Genomic DNA, 11888 nt, shown 5'->3' on the forward strand with positions numbered 1-11888 from the left:
TTTATGTTATTTTTATTATTAACCTCTTTTCAAGCAACATCATAATTTCCTTCATTGAAGAAAAAAAAAATTGCTATAATAGAAAAGGGCTTTAAGTAAATTACACAATTAGCCCTTTGTCAACCGAATTATTACAAATTAATAATTCTAAATAGACCATTGAAGAATATTGATTGTTATGAATGAATTTGTATGTTGTATTGACCAATCCAATTTCTCTCATAGCCTCAAAATTGGTCATAAAATGGTCAATCTTAAATATACTATTTTAAATTTTTACATTTTGCTTGAAATGCACGTATTTGAAACAAGTTGAACACAAAGAGCTTGCACATTTTAAGGTCTAATTCACAAATCGTTGTCATAAGTATGGATCTATAAAGTGTTGAAGTATAGATCTATTAAGTGTTGAAGTATATATCTATTGCAAACTACACTCAATGTCATAAAGGTAAAACCCACCTACATTTTATAGAGCCTGAAGTGGAAAGGAAAACACAATTGAAGGTGTTTTTTGTTTGTTGACCTAATCTTCCAAAACTTTAAGCATAAGAAATAGGTAAATCTATAGAAATTGCTGAAATACAAGTTGGGAAACCAACAAAACCCCATATTAAAGATGTGATTTAGATATTCCCAAACAAGAAACCCTAAATATGTATTTTGTATGGAGGAATCACAAGCAATTTATGCTAAACATGGAGGGGCATATCAGGGGCCCTTAAAAGAAATCTAGTGTATTTCAAGTATTTATTACGCTGAAGACTTATTGCATTCACATAATGGATGTAAAAACCCCTATAAACAAAAACTAAAAGCATTAAATTTGACATCCTTGTTGGATATCCACTTCAACTTTTTTTTGCTTTTATTTTCCTTCATCTATCAATATAATAATATATTAATAATATAATCTTAATAGATTTTTTAACTTTTGTAAGAGTTTAATAGAAATATAATAATAATAATTTTTTACTAAAAGTTTATTCTTTTAGATTTTAATGGAATATAGAAATATAATAACAAGAATATATTAAAACTTAATAACATAATATCTTTATAATAATTTAGTATTAATTATAATATAGTGATTTTTTAAGTAGAATAATGAAAAAATGTGATATTTGGTTAATAAGAAAGGAGCACTTGGGTGAGATAAGTTGACAACAAAGGCGACACATTCATACTATAGACAGAACAATTGTTTGCTTCGAGATTTGTCATCAAACCAAAAGTTTTTGGATTGCTTGGTATGTATCCCTTCAATGAAAAATGTGATATCCAATGGCAACTTCGAGAACCAAAGGGGTTGTAAAACAGAGGTAGCGAAGCTATAGATCAAGGTTTGGGGATTGTTACATGGAGGAGCTAAATAGATATTGAGTTTTTGTACTAGTCTTTAATAACAGTTAGTAGTTAGGTTCTTTGTGTACTTAATCTATTATTTTTTTCTGTAATATTAGTTTGATCTTGTTTCTATTGGTTTTACTTTTGGGCTGCTCATTATTTTACAAGTTATCTTTTATCTCCCTATTTTGGTTTTTTGTGTGCATGCGGACCTCCAATAGACAAAAAAAAAGGAGAGCTAATGAATGAATGCTTTTAATAACATCCACGAGGCCAAACAACCTATGGGACCCATGGGTAGCCAACAAAGAAGAGTATGCAAAGACCAAAAAAAACCTCATTTTTCTTTTCCTTCTACATCTTGGATTCTAAATTGTGTAACTTGATCAAGAAATCTGCAACCCTTGTTATCTTTTCTTCTTCAAATAGATCGCTCAAGGTGTTTACATTTAGAGTGTCAATATAGTGGATCTGGATATCCTTGTAAGTTGGGCATTCATTGATGTAATGTCATTTTGTCTCCACTACCCCTTGGGTGCAATATATACATTTTTTATCTACCCACTCCTCTTTAGGTATCATCTATCTTCCAATTTCACATCTAAATTGATGTGAACTAGTTCTAATTTGAGCAATTAACATTTTTGCTTTCCATTTTATTTCCACTCCTATGTAATTCTTTAGTGTATGGTCATGTGTGGGATTGGAATATTTGATATAATATTATTTTTTCCTCCAAAGTTGTCTTGTCCACATGCTTTTTCTAAACATTCCTTGCACATACTTTTTTTTATTTCCTTACTGTTAGTTGGGCAGTCTCTTATACTAATATCCCATTTATTCATCCATTTAATATTTTGTTTCATCCATGTATTATTCCTACTCTCTAGCTTCTCTTCCGCTGCTATTTTTGGTCAACGATGTATCTTCATGTTTTCTACTCTTCTTAAATACCTTAGTAACCGGACCATAACCACCGTCTCAATACCCCCCACTTCCGCTAAAACAATCTCGTATGAAATAAATGATTTAATCTTGAGACTATTTGTGATTAAATGTTTTTGTAATCTCTCTATCTACATCCATTTACTTTCTGAAATGTTGCTGCACCAAACCTCACAACCATATAAAATCACTGGAACCACAAGAAGGCCAAAAAAGAATCTTTTTGTGCAAAATAGATCAATGAGCTAATCATTGCAGAGTTACCTAGTTTGGTAAATTTGATTCATTCCGGAGGTCCCAAAAAATCTGATTTGGAATTTTATTCATATTAAACTTCAATACAATTTACGAGCAGAATTTTAAAAATAATAGAAAATATGTAGATATGCAGAAATGATAATTAGAGCAACATCGAAATATAGAGTAATATCTGTCTGGTCCGAAACTAGACAAATCCATCTCATCCAAAATAATATGGGTCAAACTGGATTTGGAATAATGGTGGAGTCTGGACCATCGGATTGTACACTCGATCATTAATCACAATATGGGGGAATAAGCCATACATCTTGAATAGATAAGGTTTTTGAGCACTGCCTTTAGGCCCCTTTATTTCAACCTTTTTTAAAAAATACAAGCAAAACGATGCAGAATTATCATAAAAGAAATGTTTAATCTATTGGTAAATTTTAGTCCTTGTTGTCCAACATGTCAAAGTTACTGGGCCTTTTTAATGCACATGCAAATAAAATTATGACTAATCTACCACATTCATTCATATTTATTATATATTATCCAACAAAACAAAGTTACAGAGATTGGTTGTGGTGCCCTGTAGTATACATACACAATTACGACCAATTTACTACATTTGTTCATACAACTAGAATTCTAATGCAGGATCCTTTCACTGAACCACATTGCAAACAAATAACACTCAATTGCACTAGATCTTTATCACATTTACTTGCATTATCAAACAAGCCATATATGGATAGAACAAACATGATTGGAGTAAATGGTCCATCTAACAGCACAAGTAAACAGTTGCTTGCTTTCAAGTTATTGAATCAAAGGATGCAAATAATTTAGTCTACTTCCAATTCTGGAAACAGCTCAACTTCACTGAGCTGCTTCTAGTAACTGCTTAACCTTAGTGATGTAATCCTCCATGGCTGTCTCCTGGGTCTTCTCTGTAATTAACACCACCGCACAGTGTGAGCTTATAAAAACAAAATATATTCAGTAGTCATACCAAAGACAGGAAATTTAACATGTTTGAGCACACAACACTGAAGAAACACAAAACGGGATCTAACCTTCGACTGCCTTCCATGCATCCCACTTATACCTCTCCTTCAAGTTGAACATGCCTGGGCGAGCTGCAAAGAGATATGAATTTTATTAGTAATCTGAAAACGGAACCTATTATAGTCAAGCATTATGAAAGAAGGAATGTGATAAAGAGGTTTATTGCCGTGTGTAAAATGTCTGGACTGCAAAGGCTAACTGTCTATAAGACAACAGACGGGATTTTTACAAAAGCATGAACCAAGCAATAAAGCAAAAAGACCTCGGTAGTTTTAATCAAATCTCAAAGACATCAATGTGAGCTTTTACAGTCTCATAATCAAAAGCACGCCCAGCATATTAAAAACAATTTAAGGGTCTTGTCAAAGTTTGCACTGTGCAGTTGGCAGGTCTTGTAACATAACTCAATTTTCAATGAGCATTTTTGAATACCATTATAAATTTATAGCACATACCATCGTAATATTTTCAGAACATATGTTTGAGCATGATAGCACTGACTTACATTGGCAAAAATGAGTTTGGGAAGTAAAATGAAGATCATTGAGAGGCAGAAGGTTAGGTGTAAAGTGAAGATCATTGGCTATGATGACTAACTTCCCCACTAAAAAAGAGAGGTTTACCTTCCGCAGAAAATTGTTTTCTATAAGAAACATTTTTACAATTCTAATAATGTATTTCAAATCTGGTTGGGCCATCATGTGATGACCACTGTTTATGAAGGCCAACTTTAAGGTTGAATTAAAAAAAAAAAGTTTTACCTTCTGCGGAGGATTGTTTTCCACAAGGAAACATTTTACAATTTGAATAGAGTATTTTTTGAAATTATCCAAGAAATGCATCAAGAATAGCCTCTCTTTTAAAAAATTGCATGGTAAGAGCGTGAGGATTTGCATGTACAAAAATCAATTATGAAATTAAGTTTAACTTTGCGTGCTACAATTAGGCTTTATGAAAATTGAAAAGGTTTTTGCCAAATATAAAATGTAACAAGATTGAGCAAATACAAAAGCACTTTCCAACCTGCAACTTCAAATTAAAATGTATAAGCTCATAGCATATTCTTTTGATCAAAGCAGATTTGCCAATCAACAGAGTCTAAATCTATGATTAGAAACCTAGCATATAAATATAAATAGAAGCTTAACTTAGGAACCAATAGACTCCTCATTGTATTCACTTCTAATAAAAGTGACCTCACCATTCACAACAAAATGCGTGGAAACTCAGGCTTGGCTTAGATGGTGTAATATTAATTATAACAATATTATCAACAATGTTGATAAAATCAAATCTTATATCCTTATGAAGTTAAAAAGAAAGCATGGAACATTGATATTACTAATATTACTATTACAAGGAAGCTGAAATATAACAAAGACTTTATTAATCCTATTTTGTGGAATCAAAAGTTTTTAACATTGTGAGCTTCAAAAAGTAAATATATATTGTTAGGAGTAAGAACTAATGCTTTCAACCTACATTGAACTAATTCAAAAGGTATTGTGATACTGAAAAATTAGAGACAAACACCATTTTCTTTTAACTTTCCCCAGATTTTATGTATGAAGAAAATTCATCCATTCTCATTACTAAAATAACATTTAATAAATACTAGCTTACAAGAATCAAAAAGATTTGGATACCTTCATTTCCTCCAATATTCAATTATAGAAAAGATACTGTTAAGGAATTTTTTTTAATCTCAATTCTATTTCATCTATACATCTAGATGAATGACTTGTATCTTATACCTCATTTTCCTTTGTCGGGCATTCTAGACATAATGAAATTGAACAACAAGGAGAAAGATACAGATTGCAAAATTGAGACCAATCACAAAGATCACACTTCCACCTACAGAAAGTTATGTTGATTAGAATCCCAATAACAACAAGAGCAGCTCTAATTATGCATTGTCCAATGAAGACAAAGGCCATGTTAAAATGTATATAACTAATGATACATTTCAATACATCCTATAGGCTGATTCTGTATGAACGACATTAAAAATCGCTGTCATCATCAATTTTGTTTATAATTACACATTATACTAGATATTTGTTATTTTATGGTTGTTGATGCAAGAACCCTTTAAAAAAACATGATCCTGCATGTTTCAAACCATTCTAAGGTCTTGCAAAACCATTTTGTTGGATTTTAAAAGAACCATGTTTGAAATCATTTTGAGCTAACCATGTAAAGGTTCTACCTTGTCAAAAACCTGAGACTGCAAAGGTTCTACCTTTCTCTTATGGCCTCAAAATTCGATTGCCTTTCACACATTCATACAATTTTCCAAGAGGAATCCGGTGTGCCATCAAATTGATATTTCGTTGAGATATCTTCTAGGAAATATCATGTTGAAGAAGGTAGTGTGGAATTGCACACTAAAAATGCCTTAAAAGGCCACTGCCACCACTTTATTTGCAAACCAAAACAAGATATCTCGAAATCATATAACTTTTCAAGTGGAAATCAATGAATCATTTAGAATCGATATTGATGAAGTATTTCTTAGGTGAATACCATGTGTTAAATTTTTGCTGCTCCGACAGTGGAACTCTGTTGCAACTCTAGTTTTGAGCGATGTTTAGTTTTTTTTCTGTGCACTTATTTCAGTGAAGTGTACTATTCTGGGCACTTTAGGGTTCCAAGACTAGTTTTCTGCTGGATGCCAGCATACCTATTGTTAGAAGAATTTCTTTTGGTGCTTTTGTCCCTTTTTTAAGGCTATAATACCTGCAGCTACAGCACCTATTTCAAGTTGTTTTTTATTTTATATTACTCTGAGGCAGTTGTGGGTATTTTTATGTAATATTCTGATGATTCAAAAACTAAAAATAAACAGATCATGTGCATCCAATTCATGGGTTATTTATTAACCTTTGGTGTCACTAAAAACAGCAAAAAAGTGCTGCTGAGATTTTCCAGAATAATAGATATATTTTTCTTAATAGCAGTAATAATTTTCTAGGTTTCTGCTGGGAGGACAACAGACATGTTTTTAGTTCTGCTTTGGTTTTTTAAATTTTTTTTCACCAGGCACACTGCAGACTTCTTTTTAGAATTCTTTGGGATGAAGACATCAGATAAAAACAAGATATTTGGTTTGCTTCTGAATCACCCAAGTTGCAGTTCTATTTAAGACCCTAGGTACTCACTATATTCTAATCAGAACTGCAGAACCAAAATTCAGAATACTGAAATATTCAGACAGCAAGTGGTATTCTGATTTCGATATTTACTATTTGTTATCTTCTTGTACTTTCAGAAATTTGTGTATGCAAGTTATAGCATCGTGAATTGTAGGTTTGATCAAAGTTTAAGTGAGACAATTTACATCAAACCCTAGAGGGCAGAATCTAACATACCACGTGTTGAATTTTAACATACCCTAGAGGACAAAATTGTATCATGACAAGGATACTTTGCCAATCTCATAACTTCATATGAACTACAAATCAACCATGCTTTTCTATTTTATGTATCTTTTTGAGAAGGATTCAATGGTTTTTGTGGGATTACAGATGCTTAGGAAAACAATTTAGAGGTATCATTCTATATGCATAAAATTGTGTGGCATCCCACAAGAAACACTATGTATGCAAAAAAATTCTGTGGTATCGCATAGGGTACATGATTTGAATCAATTTAGGGTCTAAAAGAATAACAACAAAAGCACTTTGCAGCTTCAGATTATACTCCTAGAAGACATCACATGGTCAACATAATGGTTATGTTGGGTATCGCTGGAACAATACCATATTGAACACCTAAGTGTGAGAGGTCCAACATATGTCAAGGTAATAATCATGTAATGAGCTTTTCAGGAATTGAGATTTCATACGATCTATTTCATTAACATTTTGGCAAGCTAATTTCCAACTATAAAGGTATGCCACATGTTATTAAAAAAAGTAATCATTCAAAATTAGAGGGGGCCTTTTGGAATTCGGTAAAGAGAAGTAAGCAAAGTCAGGGAAGCATGCAAGGAAGTGAGTGCAGCTTGCAAAAGAGATAACTAGAAAGTCCAAAATTCAAGAGAAGAAAAGTATGTGTTTCTAATTCGAGTTTGAAAATAAGGAATAGAAAATTGGTATGTTTGTAATCTTAAGTATAGAAAACTGTTGTGTCTAAACTTTATTTCTTTCAAGAATTTGATGCATTGGGTATTTTGAAAAAATAACTAAGAATGTCATATTCTCCATTTTGAATGTTGCTTCTTTATATGTACTATAATTAGTCAAGTGTTTCATGGTTGTTCCCACACCCCTAGTTCTATTCACAGCTTCAATTAGATTCCAAAGCTTATAATATATGTTTGCTGTATTCTAGTAAAAGCTATCAACTCAAAATCAATGTATGATAAATAGTGCTTCTACAAAACTTCAAACATATCCCCTGTGAATGTGCAAATTTGCTTCTGAGTTGATGAATTTTTAAATCAAGGGAAAGAAATAAAAGTAAAACAGAAATCTACAACTTGATGCTTACAAGTGTTGCATTTCCCAACAGTTGCTTGCTTGTAAAGCCCATAGAGAATGAGCTTGTCAGCGTCAGTGGTAGCTGGGGGTAATGTCTTGGCCTTCTCTGCATGCTCCTCAAACTCATCCTACAATTGAAGTTATAAAATGCATTGATTTAAGCACCCAACATGCAAACAAACCATTAAAATAAAAGCCACCCAAGATTAATAAATAACAAGAAAGCATAAGGACCCTAACATTGTTTTTAATTTCTATAAATACTAATTGCTTTCCATTATTTTTTGGATGAAAAGAAATTAAAACTTGATTTGAAATATCATTTTGTTTTCCCTCTTTATGTTATTTCATCTAAAAGGCATTTGTTTCCAATGTTAAACGAAATCCATAGAGTTCACATCAAAGTAACCAAACCTCCAATCCATTTCATGATTCTCTTGCTTAATTGCACTAAACAATATAAATAATAAAGCTGAGATCATCAGCAAGCATTTAAATGAGTGTCTGAAATTTTCAATAACATTTTAGAAAGCTATCAACACTGACAATAAAACTTCTCTGTTCAAGCATAAATTTTCTCAAATCCAGAAAGACTGATGAAAGATTCAGGAATGCTAAGATTGTCAGAAGTCAGAGGCTGATCGTATTGCAGGGGTACTTGCCCTCAATTGGGGCTTCTTCACATCAAGTCTTCATTGGGGGAAACATTTCTTTCAAAGAAGATTATGGCAGTTGCGATTGAGGCAACAAATGACAAAAGGATAATACATGTTAGACAATTGAAAATGTGTGGTTAAGGCAAAAAAGGAGAATCCAATCTTAGACTTAGATCCAAAAGAATTGTAAGAAAACTTATCAATCTTAGCTACCGGAAGGACAATTTCATGGAATCCAACCATCTATTGACAACCTATAGATGGCCAATAAGGACTTTGAAATCCAAAGAGAGTATGATCTTTGATCATGTCCTTTGGATAACTTATCCCAATTCTTGCAAATGATAAAGGTAAGGGAACTTCCAAGGTGGTTTTTCAAAATATAGCTATCTTCATGATGTTTTAGTAACATGGTTTGAAACCATTAAAAGAGAATGCACACCAAATCCCCTTATTTGGATAATGGCTATATGCTTTGCAGTTTGAGAAAGTTGGAAATCTTATTGGTCAATTTGTATGCACTTTTAAGGTGACTATGCTTATAATATTACGAGCTATACTAGAATGTGTGTCAACTTGTATGGACTTCTAAGGTGACTATTGCTTATAATCTTGCTAACTATGCTATGATATGCAATGGTGCACCTAGGGGGGCTTCTCCCAAAGATAATCACATGCTGCTCTGAACGTTTGGAGTGATTATAAGAAATAAATAATATTTTTTTATTGTTTCATTGTAGACTTACAAACATGCTCTTCTTGTTAAAGAATGTCCTCTAGTCCCAAAATGAAGGGTTGATTCAAAACCAAACTGGAAAAACATAGCTGAAACAAAGGCTCTTTACAAGCCAGAGAAGAAATTCACCATAAGTTCCTTAATCTAATAAGTGCATAACAAAAAATGAAGATTTCAAATAAACAAAGGCAGGTCTACAAGGAAGAGAGCATAGGAAGCAAGGCTATATATGCATGACACAATCAAAAGGTGAAGGAGGTTTCAAAACATAAGCATGATAAAGAAATGGATAACAATAGGCTCCATTAAGGATCAACACAGGAAAAAAAATAAAATCAGAACCTAAAGTAAATATCCATTCAGAGTGAAAAAATAACATGAAAAGAAAAAGAAACATTTATGAAAAAAAAGAGAAGTAAACATCCATAAAGAGTCAAAAGATAACAAGCAAAGAAGATGAAACATTTATGGAAAAATAAAAAATAAAAAACACAAAGATTGAAAAAAAAAAGTAAAAAAAATTTAATAAAAAAATTATAAACAAACCTGGCTCGGTAATCTCAAGGTGCCAAGAAACAGGGAAGACAAAAGCAAACGTATTTACGTTTTTGATGTTCAGGATCAAGATTATCTGCAGGCAAGCAAGTTAAAACTTGTACATATGGAAACAGCATGCATGCATATCAACAAGCAAGGACCATGTTTGTGTGAAATAGAAAAGAATGCATGCATAGGTAAAAGAAAAGAACTTGCTTGCATGCATCATGAAAAAGAAATCAAGCATACCATTTTTTCTTTCTTCCGGTTGCACATGGTTCAAATTTCAGATGGTTATGCAGGATAGTGTCTCTTTTTTATATATTAAATTTATTTACCTTGTTTATCTTCTAAGTTGACAAAAATTATCTTGATGGAGCATATTCAGTACAGTGTCCCCTTTTTTGATATAAAATATATTACATTGTCAAAAAATACATAAATTTTGTTGTTTTCCTTCCCAAAACAATTGCTGGATTATTGTGGTAAAGATAGTTAAAGACATCGTGGTCTCCAATTCCATACAATACTAGCCACCTTTACCTCTTCGAGACATATAAGGCAAGCTTACCAGATATAAAACCCAAGAATTCAATCTAGCAAGCACCACTAACTAACCAAATGATCTGGCCAAGCAAACTTAATATCTCTTCTTGTGATGGGTACTTCGGATGAGGTGCCATCCTTGGGAAATCGAGCCATCCCTCAAACCTGTGACAGATTTTGTAGATAACCTAAGATTTATCGCTGGATCACAGCCCTCGGGTCAGTTGGTTATAGTTACTAGTGTCGGGCCCGTTTAACGAACATTTACCTATGAATCAATTAACTGAATGCATCTACTAATCACACACATACATTCATTATAATCAATTTAAGTCTCCCCTGTTTTTTCACCACCAAGACTCTAAGTTGGGGATGCAGGCTTTAAGTCTTCAGAAGGTAATTGAACCTCCATATGCAGCAGGCTGACTCTGCTTTGGCATCCTCCCATGACGTGTCAAAATAGCAGCTTTGAAAGAGGATAAAATGATTGCAAATGGATTTTCATCTCACGCGGATGTCTACAAAAAAGCCCTACAATTGTATTTGCATTCCACTCATTCACACAGGTCATGGTTGCTAGACATCAACTTTTTCAGCAAATGCATAAACAGAAATAATAAGATCCAGAGCATGTCAAAATAAGAGCTAGGAAACAGGACATGGAAACCGATTCGAAAATGATGAAAGCATTAGATTGTGGCAGATAAGAGGAAAAAACAGATCTTTCCAAGCCAATTATAAATAACTACTGAAAACAATTGAAATGGCAAACACTTTACTCTTCTCTGGAACTACAAACCTTAAGATCGCCAATTTTTTACAAAGTTAAGCTTCAAATTGATGCAAAGAATTGTAAGCAAATAGCAGTAACATTGCAAATTGGCTAGAGAAAAGCAGAATCACATACCTTGAGTGCCATGGCTCCGATCTGCTTCTCCTGGCGCACAGAATACACAAGTATAGTGTTCGATGAGAGGAGGTGATATAAATAAATGTGGGAACAGACTTATTAATAGGCAATCAATGCAAACCACATGCCACGCCCTATCATTGGACGTATCGGACGGTCTTCGTTTTCCCAGTCACTTTCGCTTTTTTTTTCTTGTTTTTGCATTTGCAATTTATTTCCTGTTGCGTGGTCCAAAACTTGGGAGAAAAATATTCGATATATTTTGAGAATATCTTACTGGTTGTCTGCCATAAATATTTTAATAAGTTTTCATGGACCAAACGCACCTAACTTTTCTCCCAAGGAAGTTACTACACGAAATCAAAGATTTATTGCTGTTTTTAATTCCCTGCCTATGCCACTACGGCATTTGT

At 32.9% G+C, this 11888-nt stretch overlaps 1 protein-coding gene across 1 annotated transcript; it reads right to left on the bottom strand.

Moving 5' to 3' along the window:
* Positions 1-3043: 3043 nt before the first annotated feature.
* On the bottom strand, positions 3044-11628 carry LOC131047411 (acyl-CoA-binding protein). Its single transcript, XM_057981298.2, has 4 exons — positions 11473-11628; positions 8101-8218; positions 3612-3674; positions 3044-3485 (listed from the first exon to the last, which is right to left on the bottom strand). Exons 1-4 carry the CDS (start codon positions 11482-11484, stop codon positions 3415-3417), a joined length of 264 nt encoding a protein of 87 aa, XP_057837281.1. The 5' UTR covers positions 11485-11628; the 3' UTR covers positions 3044-3414.
* Between the last annotated feature and the right edge of the window lie 260 nt (positions 11629-11888).

The sequence above is a fragment of the Cryptomeria japonica genome, chromosome 4, assembly GCF_030272615.1.
Source record: "Cryptomeria japonica chromosome 4, Sugi_1.0, whole genome shotgun sequence".
In the NCBI taxonomy this organism is placed as follows: Eukaryota; Viridiplantae; Streptophyta; class Pinopsida; order Cupressales; family Cupressaceae; genus Cryptomeria; species Cryptomeria japonica.

Excerpts from the sequence above, each read along its gene's own strand:
- LOC131047411 (XM_057981298.2), bottom strand. Across the intron at positions 3,675-8,100 it reads TGTTGGGAAATGCAACACTT|CTCGCCCAGGCATGTTCAAC; the intron begins GTAAGCATCAAG and ends ATCTCTTTGCAG. Across the intron at positions 3,486-3,611 it reads TGCATGGAAGGCAGTCGAAG|AGAAGACCCAGGAGACAGCC; the intron begins GTTAGATCCCGT and ends TGTTAATTACAG.